The sequence below is a fragment of the Microcaecilia unicolor genome, chromosome 2 (assembly GCF_901765095.1).
Source record: "Microcaecilia unicolor chromosome 2, aMicUni1.1, whole genome shotgun sequence".
Classification (NCBI taxonomy): Eukaryota; Metazoa; Chordata; class Amphibia; order Gymnophiona; family Siphonopidae; genus Microcaecilia; species Microcaecilia unicolor.
In genome coordinates this window covers 334,989,752-335,013,621 of record NC_044032.1, presented here as the reverse complement: position 1 = coordinate 335,013,621, position 23,870 = coordinate 334,989,752, and the positions used below count along the sequence as shown (strand labels likewise).

General features: G+C 44.0%; 1 protein-coding gene across 1 annotated transcript in view; it reads right to left on the bottom strand.

The window, feature by feature from the left end:
- Window positions 1–23,870, bottom strand: part of ZCCHC7 (zinc finger CCHC-type containing 7) — a 746,336-nt gene that overhangs the window by 706,727 nt on the left and 15,739 nt on the right. Inside the window, exon 2 of the mRNA XM_030194364.1 lies at window positions 5,290–5,997. Within this exon, the coding sequence (XP_030050224.1) occupies window positions 5,290–5,980 (691 nt within the window). The 5' untranslated portion in view covers window positions 5,981–5,997. The remainder of the gene's footprint in view (window positions 1–5,289; window positions 5,998–23,870) is intronic.

The window sequence follows — 23,870 nt, the reverse complement described above, 5'->3', positions numbered from 1 at the left end:
ACGGCATGAGCCGGAGCAAGGCCCGACGGCATCAGCCGGAGCAAGGCCCGACGGCCTCAGCCGGAACAAGGCCCAACGGCCTCAGCCGGAACAAGGCCCAACGGCCTCAGCCGGAGCCAGGGTCAAAGGTCTCAGTCGGAACAAGGCCCGACGGTCTCAGTCGGAGCCAGGGTTGACGGTACCAGCCAGAACCTGGCTCAACGGTGCCTGGCGGAGCGGGGCTTGATGGTTTCAGCCGGAGCAAGACTCAACGGTCTCAACTGGAAGAAGGCTCGACGGTCTCTCACTCGGAGCTGAACTACAGCCTCCGCTGGAACGAGGTCCAATGCCTCACACCTATCACGGTCTAACTCCCACGATGGCGCCATGAAGACAGCCCTGAACCAGGGCCCCTGAGCCACAAAACAGCGAAATCACTAAAGGAAAATCCCAACAAAAAAACTGGGTCAACACTGGCAGACAGGAGAAAATCCTGACGCCCTAAGACTGGGCAACCAAGACTATCCAAGCCACACCCAAAAGGGAAGAAGTTTGTACAGTTCAATACCGACCAGATACAGCAGCATGAGTACAGAGGAGAACAAACCCCTCTTCCATGCCATACCGACACCCAGTTTCTCCGTGCCGCCCATACCACCCCTACAGGTGGAAACAAAGGAAGGCAGAAGTCTGTTGCACAGAAGAAACTGGAAGATGCCGCTTGCCAAAGATGCAGTCCACGGACAGCTTCAGGAAACTAGCCCAAAGCCTGCGCAAGCCATTCCTAATAGAGGAAAAGCAGCAAACTCCCCGGTAACCAAAAACCTGCCAACTGCAGACACAGGCACGGCAGCATGACACCTGCGGAGGCCGGCAACGGCGAAAATCAACAGCGCACCAAATCCATAAACTGAAGCAAATCCAATGCAAAAACCCCGGAACGCCCTCAGAGATCGAACCGGGCTCAGTGTTGGAAGACGGAGCAGGCCTCCACCTCTAGAGGCTTAACAGCCAAAAAGAAATAACCACCGCTTAAGGGAAAACACATAGAAGAGCAAAGAGCCCATGCCTTCCTCTAGAAAGGTGCCTAACAGGGCAATCGGAATAGCTGCCACCAACAACCCCTGTCTTCCAGAAGTAAAGGCTAAAGTAAACTAAAAACCAAAGATAGTGCTAGTAGGACCCAGGGAATCGCAGAAGGCACTAACTATGCAAAATGCAGCAAACCATCTACTAGCCATAAAAGCCCCTCTAACCGAAGGAGAGGATACCACACTAAGAGAGGGACTGGAATCTCAGGCCTGGCGCAGGAAAATAACGTTCCATTGCTGCAAAACAATGCTGCCTAAACCAGCAAGAGACGAGAGACGCACGCCTTCACGTGCAAGGACGAACTCTCACTGCAACAGGGGACCGCAGCCAAGAAACCATGAGGAAGAACAACGTTCCCTCACTTCTCATAGAAACAGCCGACGAAAAGACGACGGATCGGACAAAGACCCAAACGCCTCGCACCCCACACTTCCGCTAGCCCTCAGAAAGCGCTCCCGAGAAATTAACCTCGAAACTGCAGGGAGCCTGAAAGCGTCTCGCGAAGTAGTTAGCAACCCAAAATGGCATCCGCAACAGCGAGATCCCACCAAAACCGCGGCGCTGACTAGTAATACAACGGAGCACTAATAATGTTCTCCCTGCCAGTGCCGAAACCGAACGTTAAATAAAGAAAATTACACTTACCCACAGGAAAGTAGAAATAAAGCCCCAAAGGAAAGGAATACTAGCTGATGCATTTTTGTTTCTGTTTTTTTTTTTTTTTCTTAAAGAGGCAGGAGTTGCAGGGAACATCAGAAGCGTCGCTCCAACAAAGGCCACCAAGCCTGGCGACAGGGAAGGGGTAGGGGAGGGACCTGGCACCACCAGGTGTACCCCTTACTGGCTCAGGATGGCCATGAACCCCCAGCTCAACTAATCCTGAGTGAACAGGCTAGGAGCAAATTCCCATGAGCTCAACTAAACCTGAGGGAACAGGCTAGGAGCAAATTTCCATCAGCGCAACTAAACCTGAGGGAACAGGCTAGGAGCACATTTCAATCCAGAGAGCTGCACAGGATATGTCTATCCACCTGCTGAGATAGAGAGAATACTGAGAGTAAGATGGCTGCACGGGTCTACATATAGTAAAACTCTGGAGTTCTCTCTATCTCCACCTGCTGGTAGAGGGACACAACCCACTCGTCTCTGGATTAATCTGTGGGACGCTATGGAATACATTTTTGGTGTGTGCAAAATATAGCTAATTCTAGCACAAACCCATATGCACATGTTCTGGTGTGCTCTCCCATGTTAGAACAATCACCCAATGTGGTACACGTTTCACTCACTCATGGGCTGCTTCAGGGGTACAATATCAGAAGTGGGCGCAACATGGAATACATCGGGTGATTAAACAAAGAGATTTTGTTTTAAAGCAGTTCGTCTGGGATCTGTTTTCTTTAGCATCACATCTGGTGGATGCACATCTGAAGAGCCTCTCTGTTTGCTCTCCCATGCTAGTGTACATTTTTTGCAATGCAACTTATTTGCATATTATTTGGTTACTGCACTGGGGAACAAAAGTTTCTGTTTTACGCATTGATGCAGAATTGAACAAACCTGCTCGTCAGTGGAAATGGGCCCACATATGCTGTGAATTGGGCTTTTCAGAGGCCTCTCCCTAGGTATCCAAGGCCTTATCTTTGGTCTCACATCTGATTTTCTTACCTGACATGCCCATGTTTACACCGCATTTGTCAATGAATCCTCCTGCCACAGCCAGAGGTCTTCACCTTCCCCCCTTATCAGTTACTAACAGAGAAAGAAACATTCCTTTCTATGCACCTGCATATTACTCTGTCCAGGTTCTGAATACATGCTCATGTTCTGATTGGTCATCCAGGTCAGGTCCTGCCCTGCCTGGACTGGGCACAGCAGGAGTATGAGAGGTAGATGCACTAAACGTTTTTCATCGTTAAATGAGCCCTCAGGGAAGAATTTCCTATCCTTTCCATGCACTTAAGCCTATTTTCCGACGACAGTAGCAGCTAACGAAAACGGAATGGAGATGAGCAATTAGTGTGAAAACCCCATTGAAACGACATGCACTAACCTTTTCCGATTGCCTTTACGCAGGAAAAGGCAGGAAAACTAACGAGAGGTCTGGACCACTCGTTAGGACAGCTCTGTGCCAGGAAAAATCATTAAGAGAAAAAATAAACAAACTTTGAGCCAATCCCAGCGCATTTAGCAGAGCTAAAAGCGCTGTGATTGGTCCAAAGGACGTCAGAAAAACAAATAAATAAAAATAAAAAAAGGATCGGGAGGGGGCAAGGGCGCTCATCAGGAGCGTCCTGTACGGACGGCCTTGCCCCCCCCCCCCGCTGCTCCCCACTTTCCGCCGCTCCCCCCACCCCGAAAAAGCAAAATTCAAGCAGCCCCTGCCCCCCTCCCTTCCTCACTACTCTCACCTCAGCTCCGCCTCCCGACATCCTCCGTCCTGTGCCCCGCCCCCTTTTGGGGTCGTCGCCGCCATTCCCCTCCTCCATCGGGCCCCCCTCCCTCTTACCGGGCCCGTGCAGCGCCTCTCTCCTCTGTCCGAAGGCGCTGCACGGGCAAGAAGAAAGCCTGATGCCTGCCTTTGCCCAGCTTCGATGGCGCGTCTTTCTCCTGCTGGGCCCGCCCCTTTCTGACGTCGGTAACGTAGGTTACCGACGTCAGAAAGGGGCGGGCCCAGCAGGAGAAAGACGCGCCATCGAAGCTGGGCAAAGGCAGGCATCAGGCTTTCTTCTTGCCCGTGCAGCGCCTTCGGACAGAGGAGAGAGGCGCTGCACGGGCCCGGTAAGAGGGAGGGGGGCCCGATGGAGGAGGGGAATGGCGGCGACGACCCCAAAAGGGGGCGGGGCACAGGACGGAGGATGTCGGGAGGCGGAGCTGAGGTGAGAGTAGTGAGGAAGGGAGGGGGGCAGGGGCTGCTTGAATTTTGCTTTTTCGGGGTGGGGGGAGCGGCGGAAAGTGGGGAGCAGCGGGGGGGGGGGGGCAAGGCCGTCCGTACAGGACGCTCCTGATGAGCGCCCTTGCCCCCTCCCGATCCTTTTTTTATTTTTATTTTGATTTGGGAGCCATGTGCTTGTGATTTGACTGTGTTTTGACTGTTTGTGGCATGCGCAGAGCAGCTAACATAACGCTTGGCTGCTCTGCGCATGATTTGGGGGCCGATTAACGATGTGTATTGTGATTCTTTGATACATTGTACGTTTCAATACCGATCTCAGCATGTGTGACTTTTTTTTTGGTGCATTTTTCGTTATTTTAAAATCGTTAGGGACTTTAACGATTTAGATTTTTTTACGTTTGGTTGCTGCATCTGCCTCTGACTGCACTATAAACTAGGGTTTTTTAGAGATCTTCTTTAGAGCTTCTTTTTCCTTTCCTTGCCCTTTTGCTCTGTTATTTTCTTTGTGCACTGTGGGGCTGCAGACGCAAGTCCCTACAGTCCAGATCCTTCATGCCCCCTACCCATGCATGGGAGGCTAGAAACTGCCATGAATATCTTCTAACCAGAAGCTGTGTAGCTGTTTACTCTGGCATCATATTAAAGATACTTACTGCAACGTATGCGAGTCTGTCTGTAGTCTATGCATATTTGCCATCCAAAAATGCAAAAGAACTCACAAGGAGTCACAGCTGTTCTAGATCATGCATGCATTAGGAAACCATGCAAAGCTCTAAAACAAGGTTACTACATTGGCTCATTAATACAGGATTTCAAGTTAAAAAGGACACAGAAGAGGAGAGAATGCACATTCCAGTTAATGCAGGTATTGTTAATACATGTTAACTTGCAGTAGTAACTGCTGCCCTATAGTAGCCACACAGCTTTCTTCACCCTAGTAGTGTATGTTCCTGGTACAATTACTGCTGATGTTTTGCAGCTACCATGCGTTAACGTTTGCAGTTAATTTGTGCTAACTGTGAAACCTCAACTTGACCTAGCAGTAAAGAGGAGACAATTTGTTTTGTGCAATACAACATATCATTACCACTATATTCACTAATACTTCTGCTATTCTCTTTCTTTGGCATGTTTCTCTATTTTAATACACATTCTTTGTATACACTTATTCTGTTCTTACTTTAAAAATCAGGGCAAATAAAACATGATAGGGTCATAAAGCTAGCAACAAGATGTTAAGGTTTCATTCACCCATAACTCAATCTCTGTTAATGCTGCTCCACATTTTCCACTGAGGAACAGAAACTCTGGATTCTACTGACCTTCTTCGCTGATGGATGTCCCATAGCTCTTAATGTTCAGTTGGATGCTGTTGTCTCCGTCCTCTTTATGGCATCCCAGTAGCATCCAGCTCTCTATATTATCACTTAGTTCACTTTCTGAAAGGGAGCTCTCCTCCTTGTCCTCTGTAGCTGAACTTTCCTCAGTTATCAAAATCTGATGGATTTTGGCAGACCTAGAGCTTGTGCTGGCACTGGATTCTTCTGCTTCTCTCCGACTACGATGATTTCTTGTATCCAAATGACAGCTATCTGGGAAACTGTGTCCAATGGTTTTGATACTATTTGGTGTGGCTTGTCTGGTACCTTTTGTCTGATATGTCACCAACTTCTTGCCTTTGGTACTATAAACACTATCTTCTTCTGAAGAGTCAGAAAGGATGATGACCTCTGAACCATCTGAAATCTGGATGACATCACTATCTGACAAAATTACAAGGCTCTTCTCTTCTTCCTTATCATCACTTTTTAGGTCATTCAAGCTCTCTTCAACCACAGAGGGCAGTAATTGCTCCTCCTCCTCCTGCCCACTGATGTTATGTTTCTGTGCATAATGAACCTGGCTGTATAAATGACACTCTACTTCACTGTCAATACTCTGCACGCTGGAGGAATCATCACGATAGAGGTCATCTTCATATGCTTCTATGTCTTCATAACCACCAAACATCATGAAAAGGGAATAACACCCTATAATTAAAAAAAAAAAAGTGTCAGTAGTATCAGCTACTTCAGAAAAATTATATGTAAGAGCAGAAAACCTCTACAAAAATAACATGCCATATTATGTATGTAAATTTGTTCTCCACTTAGGATACAATGATAATGCAGGCTACAAATACATTTTTTATTATAAAAAGAAATTTTAGTGGGACCAGTAACTACTACCACAATCTTCAAGATAAAATTTTCAACTCTGAAGTCATCATAGTTGTATAATCGAATGTCTCCACACCACTGTAAGTGGCAAGCTAAATAAATCTTGGCTTCACAGTTCCACCAAATACAAAGTTGAAATTCTGTTGTTAAGGAGCTCAAAAGTACATGATTCAGAGACAAAACCAATACAGTCCCATATGTGAAATCCTCACAGTTAAACTGAATATGGCAGATATTTAACAGCAGCGATTAGTGTTTATGCAAAAGGCCAGCCACCACAGTTAAAAATGAAACTGGATACTCAGTACTGGTACTGAGATACCGGCTAGCACTAAATATCCTGTGCAGCCATATTCAGACCACTAACCGGATAAAATTAGGCCAGCCTCTTTGCTGTCCTCACTTTATCTGATAAGCAGTCTGACTGTAACTGCTAACCATATAACCTCTGGCACTGCCCAAGCTCCACTTACAGGCCACCTTAGCACTGTCTGGATAGGACATTCAGCAGCACTATAAACGTTAGTGCTACTCAATATCCCTCTCGCCACCTCCTATCTGCTTAAAGTTGCTACAAGCCAGATTAAGTGCCTGTGAATATCAGTCCCACTGTTTTTAAGTGGACGAGATCAAAAATTGATTCTACGAATCTCATTTCTTATTAGGTGTAGGACTAAGGAACTTGTAAGTACAAAAAAAAAAGGGTCAGGTTGAATCTAAAGGTGTTTAGGTAATCTTTTCCACAATTCTGCTATAGAAAATAGATACCTATATGGAGATATAAGGACAAACTGCAAAGAGAAGCAGACAATTGTGGTTAGAAAGGCTGCTCTAAAGCCTGCAGAAAAGAGAATACCAGAGAGACTGTAGAATCATGAGCACAGGTCAGCACCCCAGCACAGGTCAAAACAGGCAGAGGCTGACAAGCCGGTGCGACTCTGGATTCTATCAGAGATTGAGAAGCCTGTAATTTATTAAAGAACATGAGCCTGTGTAAACTCAGGAATTTATGATATATTATGATACCCTTATGGGCAAGCTGGTGTGGAAAAGGTGCAATTATAGATGGACAGAAGAATGTGATTTAGCAACTTAAGAGAAAATAGATGATGAGAACAGAGAACAGAATGATCTCTGAGGAAGATAAGTGCTGACGTAATGTGAAGCATTGCTTAACACAAAAGGCATATAAACAATTGAACCAGAGAATTACGTTGGAGAGGCAGTGGCAGACTACTACTACTACTACTACTATTTAGCATTTCTATAGCGCTACAAGGCATACGCAGCGCTGTACAAACATAGAAGAAAGACAGTCCCTGCTCAAAGAGCTTACAATCTAATAGTCAGTCAGACCACATGTTTGTGTCCCCTGCTCTCCACATGAGAAACTAGCATGTGTAATTGTCTTTCTCTTGGTAAATAATTAAATAATTGCTTTTCTCATACGCGTGGCCTTCCTAGTCTTTTACCTCTCTAAATTGCGAGTGGCTGGTACCAATTTGGGGAGGTGGTAAAAAGACTAGTAATATAAAACAAGACAGCAAACTGAAAGGAGACCTTTGTCAGTTTACTGCCATTAAGCAATATAAAATTAAACAAAAATTAACATAGTAGTAGCCAGGTTGCAAACCAGGAAAACCAAGATTCAAATTCTGTTCCTCCCGCCAATGCTCCTAGTGGCCTTGGGCAAGTCAAGATGGACTTAGGAAAATCCACTGTATATTCTAGGATATGCAGCATAAAATCTGTTTTGCTGTTCTGAGATCTTGCCAGGTACTTGTGACCTGGATTGACCACTGTTGGAAACAGGATACTAGGCTTGATGGACCTTTGGTCTGTCCCAGTATGGCAATGCTTATGTTATGCTTATGTTCCATTGTTTCACATGCAACTCAGATTGTAAGAACAATTGGGCAGGGAAATAACCAGTGTACCCAAACATAACTCGTCTTGATCTCAGGTTTGGAAACGATAAGTAATAAATCTAAATCTACTTAAGTAGAGATGATATATTCAAAGGATAATAAATGTTCAAAACAGCAAGATTTCACAAGCGACACAGTCCTTTGCTCCAGGGGCGTAGTCACGGGCGGGCCTGGATGGGCCCGGGCCCAGCCACTTTCCCTCCAGGCCCGCCCACCCAACATGCCTCGCTGCTGCTACAATGAAGGTTCCGTTCTGGCATCCCCTCCCTTCAACTACTGCAATGTATCGCTCTCCCTCCTCGCTTCATCTTCCCCCCTCCCCCACTCTGCAGGCCTTTTAAACTTCCAGACCACCAGGAGCGTGCATCAGCGATACGAGCGCTGCCTTTAGCCAGCCCCGGAAGTCTTCTCTGTACAATGTCCCGCCTACGCAGGAAGCTGTACAGAGAAAGATTCAGGGGCAGGCTAAAGGCAGCTTTTACATCGCTGATGCTGCCGGTGGGCCTGGAAAGCTTGGAGGTCTGCAGAGCAGGGTAGGGGTGGAGACAGCCGAGGTGGAAGAGCGATGTCAACCTGACCGCAGGGAAAGGATAAGGGGGAGTGGAGAGATCATCTGGTGTTGTCAGTTCGAAGGGGAAGAAGGGGTGGAGAGAAGAGGGAGAGCAATGCCAGACCTCAGGGGAAGAGAAAAGGTGGGTGGAGAGAGAAGGAAAAGCAATGCCAGATCGAAGGGGAAGAGGGAGTGGAGAGGCAGAGAGCGATCCCAGACCTCAGGGGAAGGGGAAAGAAGGGTGGAAAGAGGAGGGAAAGTGATACCAGACCATATTTGTTTTACTACTACTACTAAACATTTCTAGAGCGCTACTAGGGTTACGCAGCGCTATACAGTTTAAGAAAAGGACGGTCCCTACTCAAAAGAGCTTACAATCTAATAGGCGAAGTGTCAAGTGGGGGCAGTCCAGATTTCCTGAATAGAGGTATGGTGGTTAGGTGCCGAAGGCGACATTGAAGAGGTGGGCTTTGAGCAAGGCTTTGAAGATGGGCAGGGAGGGGGCCTGACGTATGGGCTCAGGGAGTTTATTCCAAGCATGGGGTGAGGCGAGGCAGAAAGGGCGGAGCCTGGAGTTGGCGGTGGTGGAGAAGGGTACTGAAAGGAGGGCTTTGTCTTGAGAGCGGAGGTTATGGGTAGGAACATAAGGGGAGATGAGGGTAGAGCGGTAAGGAGGGGCTGCAGATCAAGTGCATTTGTAGGTTAATAGGAGAAGCTTGAACTGTATGCGGTACCTGATCGGAAGCCAGTGAAGTGACTTGAGGAGAGGGGTGATATGATCGGTCCAGGCGGAAGATAAGACGTGCAGCAGAGTTCTGAATGGACTGAAGGGGGGATAGATGGCAAAGTGGAAGGCCAGTGAGGAGTAGGTTGCAGTAGTCAAGGCACGAGGTAATGAGAGAGTGGATGAGAGTTTGGGTGGTGTGCTCAGAGAGGAAAGGGCGAATTTTGCTAATGTTATAGGTATATAGCCTGTGTATACTGTCACCTGGCTACAAGAATAGGCCTGGAGAGGAGTATTTGCCTATATGTAAATAGCCCCGATTTGAGGATTCCCTGTACATATACCTGTGAGAAAGGGCCAGGGTCCATGGAGGCCCCCGGACATCAATATATACTTTCTGCATCCAGGATGGCAACTCTGACCCAGTATGGTTACCTTTACGTTTTTGCTTTTGGAATTTATGTACAACACTCTGAATCATGAAAACAGCTGCAAAGGAATATTGACTTGTTACTGGAGAATAATGAGGCAGCATTGTATTTTAGTATGGTGACTTATTTTGGCTTATCGTGTGTTGTGTGGGTGTTTTTTCTTCTCTTCTGGGGCTACTTTTAAGAGAGTCTGAAAACTGTGCCTATTTGAATTAGTTATTCACTCACGGATTTGTAAGTTATTGGGAGTGGGGTAGGTGTGCGGTAGGAGTAGGGGCCCACCCAAAAATTGCCTTCTGGCTACACCACTGCTTTGCTCAAGCAAGCTGAAACTTGCCATCTTCAAACATTCACTTTGTTTATGAAGGTATCATCTTATCCAATTACTTTGACAATGATCTTTTAACTTCTTATGGTTGGCTGTTCACGCTGTAACCCAATCAAAGCATTACATTCAAACTCAGTAATTCATCCAACATTATCAACATAAATTCCAGATTGAAACATCTGCATTGCAAGCATCATAAAGACCAGAATACACATCTACACATATAATTAAAAAAAACAAAACAGAAAAAGACTTCGGACAATCGTGGCACCAAATAAAAATTTAGTGTCCGAGATGCCACATGATTGTCTAACAAACCAAGGGGTCATTTTATTAAACTGTTAGCTGCTAACACGCACCTAATGCAGCTAAAAATGGAGTACTGTGGGATGCACTTAAGCATCCTACAGTAACTTCAAAATGTGTGCGTGTTAACCATGGGCTAAAAAAAATTGTTTCTAATTTTATCTGAGGGGGCGGTATCAGGGATGGAGTGTGGGCATTCTTGCACTAACCAGATAGCACATCTACATTACTGTGGTGCTAACTAGTTAGTGCGGGGATACTGCATGAGCCCTTACCACTTACAAAATGGGTGGTAGTAAGTGCTCACATGGTTATTTTTTTTTTTTTAAAGCACATGCTAATGGAAATATTAGTGCATGGTCCCACAAAGTAAACTGGTAGGTGGTCCGCAATTTCCAAAAGGAATGAAGATGATGAAGCAGACATGGTGGTAAAAAGAATATAAGACTTAATTAATTATTGAATTAAAAAGTGTGCCCGAAATGGCCATCTTTCGCTCAGTAAGGGCTACTTCTTAAGAACCGCCATACTGGGTCAGATAAATGGTCCATCTAGCCCAGTATTCTGCTTTCAACAGTGGCCAATTTAGGTCACAAGTACCTGCAAAAACCTCAAATAGTAGCAAGATTCATGCTACTGATCCCAGAGACAAGCAGTGACTTTCCACATGTCTATTTCAATACCACACTATGGATAGGCTTTAGGAACTTGTCCAAACCTTTTTTAAACTCAGATACAGCAACCGTTGATACCACATCCTCTGGCAATGAGTTCCAGAGTTTTAACTATTCATTGAGTGAAAAAATATTTCCTCCTCTTCATTTTAAGAGTATTTTCATGAGGGGAGCCCTGGCAGAATCGACGATGTTGCTCCGGAAAGCTAGTCTGCTGGCACGTAAATGTATTTTGCAGACCTGGATGTCAGATGCACCTCCTGTATATTGGCACTGGCGCAATCAGCTACATCAATTGTTAACTTGGTAGGCAAGGGAGGCGAAGAGCTCCTATAAACATAAAACTCGCTTGCTGAAGCTTTGGGAGCCTTATTTGTCCTCTCCTGTCTCCTAGAGGCAGAAGTTTGGTGCTTAATGTATTGTGAGGGTGCTACCTGGCCGACTAGAATACTCCTTGAGTTCAGATTCCATGTAAGTTCCACATTTAATTGTGAAGGTACATGGTTGGGTAGCGGGTAAGGTAGTATGATGTCATTAATTTCCCTGCAGTAGAGGTCTCATGGGGTCATAAGAAACCAGACCTCACGGGATCTGGAAAGAGGGCTTTGTTTTTGTATCTGGGGATGGGTGGGGTAAAGGGGGTTTGTGGTCATTAGGGGGAGGGTTTTGATACTATGCTCATTGCTAGATTGTAATAGCAATACAGCATAGGGGGTTGGGTTAAGGGTGAAAGCTGTTAAGTAAGAAATAATTTGTTGATGGCGGCCCATGTTAGTAGCTTTATGTCTTTGAATTAGATTGAGTAGTTCAAACATTTTATGTCATGAAACAATTGTATTGGTTATGCATGTCGTCAATAAAAATTGTTGAAAGTAAAAGTATTTCCATGTAACTTCATTGAGTGTCCCCTAGTCTTTGTAGTTTTTGAAAGAGAGTAAAACACTGATTTACGTTTACCTGTTCTACAGTTTTGTAAGCTAGCAGTTAAGGAACTACTCTAGAATTTACCACAGAATCAGTGTAGAGCACAGCTGATAAGGGCAAAACATTACCTTATGATGTTAACTTTTCCCTTCATCATAGGCAATGCAGGTCCTCCAACCATCAGGGGGGTCACTGACCTGGCAGATGCTGGAGGTCCTGTATTGCCTATGAAGAAGTGAAAGGATAACATCATAAAGTGATGTTTTGCCCCTGAAGCAGACCTTACCAGCTGAAACATGGCCGTGTCAGGCACACTTTTCAATTCATCTAACTAATAACTTTTACCACCATGTTTGCTCCAACACTAGCACATGGCCATTAATACAAAAAATAGAAAATGGCCTCTAGTATGTGCAAAAGACTCGCGTAAGGGTGTACTAAAGCAGCTTCTTGCTACAGCTTATTTTATTCTTTTATTTTTGTTACATTTGTACCCCGCACTTTCCCACTCATGGCAGGCTCAATGCAGCTTATATGGGGCAATGGAGGGTTAAGTGACTTGCCTAGAGTCACAAGGAGCTGCCTGTGCCTGAAGTGGGAATCAAACTCAGTTCCTCAGTTCCCCAGGACCAAAGTCCACCACCCTAACCACTAGGCCACTCCTCCACTCCTTAGTAAACAGATCCCCAAGTAAGGCACATTTTACCTATTTTACAAGGACTAGCAGTTATTCTTCGTTATGTTAAATAATCTCTAGAACCCATTATTACAGAACATCTTTATTATGTATATGTATGTCAGAAATAGCAATTCGATCCTAATGAGCCTGCTATAATATATTTTTTTTAAAGGGTATGTAGACCCAGTTTCATGGAAGGACCCAGAGGCAATCCATTGGATTCCGAAGTCAGGGCCCTCAGTTCACAGCCCCTTAAAAGATGAGTGTAAGAGGGGAGAGAAGTCCCAGTATTCACACGACAGCAATAGCTAGGGGTCAGACTTAGCGAGCACAACTGAATGATTCTAGAAGGAAACTTACCACTACTTATGTCTATTGTTTTGAAGGACACACAGTACTGCACAACCACATCTGGGAACACTGCCCCCAAGAGACAGTCCCTGCACCTCTGCTGTAATGTTGAGTTGGACAGGAGTCATAACACAGGAAGGGGAAAAAACACAGCTGTAGAGGAAAACTCCTGGTGTCAAAAACCAAGAGTATTTCAAGTACAGACCCATGTGTTCACTGTTAAGGGCTGGCTATGGAGAGTAATCTGGGGGTGTTCCTTGAGGTTTATTAGTATTTTCCTCTTTAATTCCCAATTCTTGGATCTCATCTTAATCTTTTGGTGGACGATCATTACATATTTTCTCATTTTTTTTATTAAATATTTTCTTGAATTATTACACGCATTTCATTTTATCACAGTTTGTTGGTGATATGTGATAAGTTAAAAAAAAAGAAAAGGCAGACATCCAAGTTTTGTCATAGTTTTTTTTTTATAGTCCATAACAATCAGAAATTCATTATGCATGAAGGTCATTTTACTTTGTTATAGCAAGATTTGTACTCATTAAAATATGTGAATCTTTTCTGAAATTGTGACTTTATAATATATCTACCAAATAGCTCTATAATGCTTCAAAATCGTATGTGCTAATGTGGCAGATTTACTGATAAAAATTGACAGTGGGCCACAATTACATTATCCTGAAAGCAGTAGATTGGGAATGATTATGTCTAAGTACGCGATGGGATGATTAGATTTTGGATAGTTATGATATTCTATATGATGGTCATTTATCAACCATTTTCACACATAGATGGGCTCTTATAAAATCAAGTCATGCCTAATAGTATGCACAGTGCAACCAGCATATACTTGTACAGTAGGCAAGCTCAGGGGCAGAGTCTGGCCAGAGCATGTGCAGTCACAATTTACATACATATTTTATAAAGTACTCATGTACACTTACACTCACAAGTATAACACCCTCACATTCAATCTAAGCACAGTTTCTGAAGGATTTGTGCTAGTATTTTAAAAAGACAGCAGCACCTAAAAGATGTACTTCCCTGTCCTATTAATCTAGTGCCATGTTATGAAACTATTTCCCGTAGTAGATGAATTAAAGCACTCAATACATTACCAATCTTATAATTATTGTAAACCACCTTGAACCCTTGAGAATGGAAGTGGAATATATATGCCTGCTTAAATTTAAAATTAAGAATAGCAAGGTCAGAGTTTATGTTTATTGCAAGTCTTCATATACTGCGATTCATTAGCAAGATCAAAGTGGTGGACAACAAACATAAAAGGAAGAAAACAAAAATGGACTCAACTACCAGCCTAAAAAAAGAAGTCAAAAACTAAAGATGTTTGAACCACTTTTAGGCTTTCTTGATCTTCACTTCCAGTCCTTGAGAGCCCTTCAACAGGTCAGGTTTTCAGGATACCCCTAATGAATATATGTGCAAGAGGTCTGTATGTAACTTAGTTAGTAGGCATGCAAATCTACCTGATGCATATTCATTAGAGATATTGCTACAACCTTATCTGTTGGCAACCCTTCAAAACTGGAAGTGAAGACCAAGGCTTTACACTATGGTATTCCTTTCCCACAAAATCTGTTATTCGTAATCATACAAATATTTTACCAGAGGTTACAATTTCTGTTTTTATTTTCAAACTTCATTCCATTTGGGGTCAACCATTATTAGTACATGATGAACTGCTAGCACTCTTTTCTTAAATGCTGAATTAAGTTTCATATATTAAATACAACTTAAGAGCCAAGAATGTTTATTATCAACTACAATAGTGCTACAGTATCGAAATTGCCCCATTAACTCAGCCACATATGATCAGAATGCTTCCAAAAATACACAATTATGACAAAATGCTGGGAATCTAAATAACATATAAAATGAATTTATTGTTTAAGGATTAAGTATGAAGCATGTGTGTTAATTGCATGTACACATATATATATAACCCTACCTATATCATAGATGTAAACTGCCAACCATATACTATTATCAGCTAACTCAAAATGAGTCCAGAAATATGTTGTTAGTTCAATAAAACATTTTGTTTTTATTTAATCTATTTCTGTGCATTAAAGTGGACTAACAAGGCAACCATACTACTTTATCCAAATTAGTAAGTCAGGCCCACTTTTTTAAATCTTAATAAAAACAAAACAAAAATGTATTGACCATCTTTCTTTCAAAACAGTTCACAAGTATTCAGACTGAAAGAGCATATTAGTAACCTGTCTTCTATGATTTGTGGCCAAGCAAATCACCTTACTGCCAAGTGTACAGTGATCTATTTGACATCAGATTTTAGATTTCTACAAAACATAGAAAATAACAGCTGACTGTCTAGGCTCTATTATGCTAAACCATATGAAAACCCACATGAACATTGATATCTAAAAAATATGTCTTACCTGATCATTTTCTTTCCTTTAGTTGCAGCAGATGAATCTAGAGACTTGTGGGTTGTGACTGTCTACCAGCAGGTGGAGATAGAGAGCACTGAACTGTCTTATAGGTCCAAATGCTCCTTGGTCAGTCAGTATTTCTCATAACAAAGTAGAAGGAAACAGAATTATAACATTTCTCCTTTCCCATAGGGAAAAGTGATAAACCAAGAACTGCAAACCCATAAAACCAATTACAACAATCCATCTAAAATATAAAAATGCAATAGCACGGTCCAAAAGAGAAACTGTCAGGAAAAAAACAGAGTGGGCCTCTGGATTCATCTGCTGTGACTAAAGGAAAGAAATTTGTCATATAAGGCATAATTTTTTGTTCCTTAGCGTCAGTAGCAGATGAATCCAGAGACATGGGATGTAGTAAAGAAGTCCTTAAGGAGGGTGGGAACCTGAGGCTTCTGCGGCTAGCACTGATAACTCCAAAAGATGCATCCAACCGAGCGAAGACATCCAAACAGTAGTGTCCAGAGAAGGTATGCAAGGAACACCATGTTGCAACCCTACATATTTCCTCCAGGAAGAACAGAAAGGCTTCCGCCCAGGAAGTCACAACAGTTCAGGTACAATGCGCCTGAACTGGCCAGAAGTGGTTTCCCCACTTGTAAATATGCAGACACGATAACCTTCTTGACCCAGAGAGCAATCATAGCTTTGTAAGCTGCATTACCTTTTTGAGGTCCTGAGCAAAGTACAAACAAATGATCTGGCCGATGGAACTCGTTGGTCACTTCCAAATAGTGCAGGAGTACATGGCGAACATCAAGCAAGTGGAAAGAGACAAAGGTTGATTGAGATGAAAGACAGGAACCACCTTAGATAGAACTGTGCACACCATCACCCCTTCAGAAGAAATCTGGAGTATCTTGACAGGACAAAGCCTGGAGTTCCAAAACCCTTCTTGGGCTGATACCTGGATCTCATTAAAACTAGGCCACCCCCGGACAATAGCACCTATTATCTTAAAACAAGTTGCGAGCATGACCCAACCAAGAAGAACATTTAGACTTGTGCTTAGGAAGACGCCGAGTCTTTGAGTCCCCAGATCTTTTCACCACCTTCGCTAAGTCCTCACTAAACAACAGCCTGCCCTTAAAAGGGAGCTTAATCAGCCACTGTTTGAACTGCATCTGTCGCCCTGTGTTGCAACTGCTTGGCCGACGCCCAAATCAAGTCTTACATGGAATCCTCCAAATATGCCAATCCCGTCTCCATATCTGGCAATTCAGGAGGCAGCTGACCGTCGGACTCCTGGAAGGAATACAAAATCTGTTGCACCCAACTAAGGCACACCCTAGCAGCATACAAGCTGCAGATAGACACCTGAAGAGAGAGAGAGCACTTCTGAATTGTCAGAGGAGGGCTGCACTGAATGCAACAGTTGAGGCTGAGTTTGGCTTGGAGCATCCAAGAGAGATGGAAACGATTGAGAAGGGACCACTGAAGCGGTCTGATGTGGAATAAGGCCTATGGAACAACGTCCAAGACGAAGGCCATTGTGCCCAGAACTTGAACATATTCCCAGAACCCAGGACATAGAAGGGAAAGTAGATCCTGACTTGGGTGAATCTTTTGCTGATGAGCAACATGAAGAAATGTCTTCCCTAAGCCTATGTCAAATATCCAGATACTCCAAGCTTTGTGTTAGAAACAACTGTGAAATTGAATACCAATCCTAAGGACTGAAGAGGAGCAGTTATTTTGGATGAATCTTGCAGACTCTCTTTCTTGATAGGAATAGTCGCAAATCAGCCAATTGTTGAGGTATTGATGAACCTGCAATCCATCCTTGCGAAGGAAGGCTGACATTACCAGAATAACCATGAAAAAATGTACTTGGTGACGTGGAAAGGCTAAATGGCGTGGTTTTAAATTGATAATTTATATAAATTTATAACATCAGTTTATAAATTGATAAGTTCTTCAAGGATTGCAAATCACAGAAATCTTCTGGGGGAGGTCAAATGGGAATATGAAAGTACACTTCCTTGAGACCCAGGGAGGTTAGAAATTCTCCCTGCTGGACTGAAACTATTACTGGTTGTAATGTTCCCATTGTGAAATGTTGAAGCTTATCACTCTGTTGACTCTTCTGAAGTCCAAACCCAGGTGGAAGGCATTCCCCTTATTTGGAACTACAAAGTAAATAGAATAACTTCCCATTCCCCAATCGCAACTGGGGACAGTCTCTACTGTGCCTGAATGAAGAAGCATTTGCAAGGTGGATTGAACTGATTGACATTTGGGCTGGAGCTTGCATGAAGATTCCAAGAAAAAATCTGCAATGGAATTAGAGAACTCCAGTTTGTAACCCTGCTTTAGTATTTCCAACACACATTGGTCTGAGTTAATTTTGGTCCACTCCTCATAGAACCTGGAGAGATGTTCTGCTATTATGAAACTCGAGGAGTGAACCAAGACCCCATCATTAGACCTGAAGCCGAGTTCTTTCTGTCAGCGTGAAAGAAGACTTGTCTTTATTGACATGGAAACCCTCAAATTTAGAATTGCCTGGTGTATAGTACTTGGCCTCACAAAACCTAAGATGAGACAGAGCATTTAAAAGAATCTTTAGGCTTATCCTCTGGCAATCTCTTGAGACTTGGAGTCCCCTAGGTCTTTAACCAACTTCCCTAGATCTTCTCCAAACAAAAGTTACCTCTAAAAGGTAGCCTGATAAATGTGACTTAGAAGTCACATCAGATGTCCAATACCTAAACCAGAACTATCTTCTTGCTGAGTGTGTCAGGAACTGGCTGGTGTAGCATTGCAGCTAACTAGTGTGGCTGAGAGCCAGAGCTAGATGGTGTAGCAGAATATGACTGCTGTACCATTGTCCACTATTGATGGCAAGCTGCAGTGGGACTTGAACCACAAACCTCTGAATCTCTGTGATCACTCTCAACCGGTTGCTTTAACCACTAAACTATTCATCTACACTGAGGTAGCTCTGTAATATCACTAGCTATTCAATACAATAAGAAGGTTCAAAACTGTAATAGATGAATTTAGAGACACTACGACATACAGCTAGTGGTGCCGCTGAGACAGTGGTGGCTGCAGCTGGTATGCAAGAGTATTGGCCAGTGTCAGTGTGCAATACCAAAGAGCAGAGCTGCTATAGAAAACCAACACAGCTAAGCTTTAGCACTGTAGTGTAGTGTTAGTTGCCCCAGCCATGGAATGGCAAGCAATATGGGATAAAATATGCCCTTTTTAGAGCAGAGTTCCTTTAGCTTCTATTATGCACAAACCAGCCTTCAACCTGTGACCTTCAAGTTGAAAGCCAGCCACCTTCCAGAATAAACTATTCTGCTTGTCAAAGCACTATAAACACTGCACCTGTTGAAAATCCCAGCATTGCAACATCCGTTCCCACTCTTCCATGGTTACCATGGAGACCAGGAGAGACATGGAAACAGTGAACTAGCCTCAGAAAAAAATGTAAAACTTCTCACAGAAACATGGAGCCAACAGCACTAAGCTTGACTCTATACCACAAACTCCTTTATACAGATGCTGAAAAAAGGAATACCTGTATTGCCAATATAAATAGAGTTCTGGTAACCAAAAGAAAGTTCCACAAATGAAGTGAACAAACTTTCAGGTTGTTTTTTTAAAGTAACTGCCCTCTGTCAAAAAACTGAGTAGACTTAAAACTCTCTAAACGAAAGGTATATAAGAATATGAGAACATGTGCACTGGCTCGCAGCCTAGGAACAGCATTTAACCAACTCTGGAACTATAAATAAAATTTTACCTCACCTCAGGCAGTGTGGTCTTTTTCTGGCGATTGCTGCCACCCATGAATCCACTTTAGGCAAACGTAGCTTTTCCAGCTTAGGCATGGAAATGGGGTACAGACATGACGTGGAGGGGCATAATCGAACGGGGGCGCCCAAGTTTTCCTGAGGACGTCCTCGCGAAGGGGCGGGGAACCCCGTATTATCGAAACAAGATGGGCGGCCATCTTTCGTTTTGATAATACAGTCGGGGACGCCTAAATCTCAACATTTAGGTCGAACTCAGAGATGGTCGTCCCTAGAGATGGTTGTCCCTGGTTTTCAGCGATAATGGAAACCGAGGACACCCATCTCAGAAACAACCAAATCCAAGCCCTTTGGTCGCGGGAAGAGCCAACATTCGTAGTGCACTGGTCCCCCTGACATGCCAGGACACCAACCGAGCACCTTAGGGGGCACTGCAGTGGACTTCACAAATTGCTCCCAGGTGCATAGCTCCCTTACCTTAGGTGCCGAGCCCCCCAAAAACCCACTCCCCACAACTGTACAACACTACCATAGCCCTAACGGGTGAAGGGGGGCACCTACATGTGGGTACAGTGGGTTTGTGGTGGGTTTTGAAGGGCTCACATTTACCACCACAAGTGTAACAGGTGGGGGGGAGGGGCTTGGGCCCGCCTGCCTGAAGTGCACTGCACCCACTAAAACTGCTCCAAGGACCTGCATACTGCTGTCATGGAGATGGGTATGACATCTGAGCTGGCATAGAGGCTGGCAAAAAAATATTTTTAAAGGTTTTTTTTAGGGTGGGAGGGGATTAGTGATCACCGGGGGAGTAAGGGGAGGTCATCCCCGATTCCCTCTGGTGGTCATCTGATCAGTTCAGGCACCTTTTTGAGGCTTGGTCGCAAGAAAAAATGGACCAAGTAAAGCCTGCCAAGTGCCCGTCAGAGACGCCCTTCTTTTTTCCATTATCGGCCAAGGACGCCCATATGTTAAGCACGTCCCAGTCCTGCCTTTGCTATGCTTCCGACACGCCCCCGGGAGCTTTGGTCATCCCCGCGACGGAAAGCAGTTGAGGACGCCCAAAATCGGCTTTCGATTATGCCGATTTGTGTTGAAAGATGGGCGCCCTTCTCTTTTGAAAATAAGCCTGATAGCGACCCATTGAGCAGTGATTTCCTGGATAGCCTCATGCATTGGAAAAGACTTAGGCGGTCTTCTAGTGCTTGTCATTTTAGGATTAGCAGATGCAGGTGTAGCAGGGTAAGAAGAAATATTAAGGACCTGGAGAGCCTTAGGTATAAAGGAAGGCAAATATTCCTTATGAAACATCTGCACCGCGGTGGGATCTGGTTCCTCTGTAAATAGCTCCCCCTCCTCCTACATCTGGGCAGAAAGGGGCATGACTCAGATTGAGAGGGAGACAGGGGAGCGACAGACCCTACTTCTGAGCTGCAGTGTAAATGTCTCCTCTTTGGGGTAAGGTCCATCAGGGGGAAACTGAGGCAAGGAGCAAGCCAGAAATCTTCAAAGGCTAAAAAAAAAACTGTCAGTACCCCTACCAGACTTCTTCAACACACAGGCATTATGGAGTAGCAGAATGAACTCGGGGGAGAAAAATGGTCAGAAGACACCCATCCTCAGAGAAACCCCTGGAGCGGCTGAAATCTGTGTAAGGACCTCTGAAGCAGTGCCAGATAAAAGCTCTCGAATCAAGCTGCTGTAAAATGGCTGCCGGATCACTTTCAGCGCCATGAGAATGAGCCTCTCTCCCTCTCTCTCGCAAAGAAAACTACAAGGCCTCCCCAAACACAGCCTCCTCTGTCAGAGGAGAGCCTGAACAGCCACCCAGACGCTGCCCCAACACTGCTCTCCGCAGAAGCAGCATTTAACAACTTCAGCAGCGATCACAAAGAAAACTAGAGTAAACCCACAACTCACCTGAGTTGTCAAACTCAGTGCTACAGGAAGCACACTCAGATCCTCTCCGCTACTAAGCCCTTTATACTGGTTCAAACCAGAATTTCTCCTGCAGCCAAGACCACGGGTTTAAAGACATGCCCCAATTTGTTTTTCAGTGAGGAAGGAGAATGGAGGAATGACTAGAGAGAAGGGCAGGGGAGGTACCTCAGGTACCTCATATCATCAGGTGTGACCCATAAAGTCGGCACCCGCTCAGTCACACTCCCCAGAGTTCCACTGAAGAGTTCCACTGAACTGAGAGACCCAGAACAGGAGCCATCATCAGATGAGATCAGGAGTTTGTCAGAGACTGTCCATCCGCCTGCTGGAAATAGAGAAAACCGATTGACCAAGCAATATGCCATCCTATAAGACAGTTCAGTTCAGCATTCTTTATCTCCACCTGCTGGTAGATGATCACAACTCACAAGACTCTGGATTCATCTGCTGCTGACGCTAAGGAAATGTAAATCATGAGATAGGACACAAAACTAAAGTTAGAACTCCCTGAAGAAGATTTTTGGGAGGAAAAAAAAATCAGACAGGTATAGTCATAATAAACAATGCACAACTTTTATTTGAAGAACACAAAAAATATCAGAAAAGCAAAAACAACCCAGGCCCATTGGAGAAATAAATGGATCCAATAATAGTTATGCTCCTTCAAAAGGCAACTTTAGCCATCAATGCTGAATGATTCACCATGGACAAGCAGGAATCAGCCACGCACATGGATGACATCCTGACAATCAGGCCAGACTGCTCTCCCAGAGCCCATTAGAGCCTACAAAATCTCTCAGGGCAAATGCTCTCTCCTGTGTGGATGGCAAATCCTGCCCTCAGTCTACTTCGTCCACCAACAAAAGCAGCATAGATTCACGCTTTTCTCTGTGTGTGAAACAAAAAGAATTTCAAGGAACTTTACTTCGTTGCTCTTGTCGATACTGAATACATAAGAAACGCTGACTCAAAAGGACTCAATGTGGTACATGCAGGTATTTTTCAATAACTGCTGATATTCTCTTTTTTAATTTTTTTAATTTTTCTAGAAATCTCCCAAGCACACAAAAGCCAAATGTGAGTACCAACTGGTCTTTTTATTCTGCCTTAAATGGTGAACTTTTGCAGAGATTAACCTTAGCTGATATTTTCCTCTAAGCTGCTTAGTCCCAGGCGAGGTACAAAATTTAAAAATAAATACATAAAAAGCTACCTTATAAAGAGAAAGCAGTGCACTGACTCTCTGATAAGTTTGGTAGTAGAATTTTAACACAGGATTCCCCAATGTGTAAAACAGTACCAGAGGCTAAATCTGCCTCAGAAGATCTCCTGGTCATGGCTCTGAAAGCACTGTATTTCCAAAGGCTGCAGTCATATATGAAAAACCAGCTGGAGACTGAGTAGCACAGTGCTGTCTTAAAGTGGGAAGGAATTCTAATTGAACTCCTGCCTTAGCGTCCATTGTTTACCAATCTGTCAGAAAAGTTTCTGTTTCCTCCTTACATATTGTCACTCTAGTTCTGGTGCACCCCACAGATAAACATATTTACTTCTGAAAACCACAGTCTATCAATATGTGTTACAGAGACTATGCAAATCATGCTAGCTTTAATGGAAGTATTTCTTCAGTTGTGGACACGACCATACTCCCTCTGGTTGTGAAATAACACACATTGGTAGAGACCCCATTTTTTACAGGCCCATGCAGCACAGAGCTCTGATAATGCAGTTGCAGCTATGAACTCAATCAAAAATCCACACCTCAGAGTAGCAGCACAAGGGGGCCTAATTTTAAGTACATAAGTAATGCCATATTGGCGAAAGACCAAAGGCCCATCAAGCCCAGCATCCTGTCCCCGACAGCTGCCAATCCAGGTCAAGGGCACCTGGCAGCTTCCCAAACATACAAACATTCTATACATGTTATTCCCAAAATTGTGGATTTTTCCCAAGTCCATTTAGTAGCAGTCTATGGACTCGTCCTTTAGGAAACCGTCCAAACCCTTTTTAAACTCTACCAAGCTAACCGCCTTCACCACATTCTCTGGCAACGAATTACAGAGGTTAATTACGCGTTGGGTGAAGAAAACTTTTCTCCTATTTGTTTTAAATGTACTACACTGTAGTTTTATCGCATGCCCCCTAGTCCTACTATTTTTGGAAAGCGTGAACAGACGCTTCACATCCACCTGTTCCACTCCACTCATTATTTTATATACCTCTATCATGTCTCCCCTCAGCCGTCTCTTCTCCAAACTGAAAAGCCCTAGCCTCCTTAGTCTTTCTTCACAGGGAAGTCGCCCCATCCCTGCTATCATTTTCTTCGCCTTCGCTGCACCTTTTCCAATTCCACTATATCTTTCTTGAGATGCGGAGACCAGAATTGGACACAATACTCAAAGGTGCGGTCGCACCATGGAACGATACAACGGCATTATAACATCCTCACACCTGTTTTCTATACCTTTCCTAATAATACCCAACATTCTATTCGCTTTCCTAGCCGCAGCAGCACACTGAGCAGAAGGTTTCAGTGTATTATCAACGACGACACCCAGATCCCTTTCTTGGTCCGTAACTCCTAAAGTGAAACCTTGCATGATG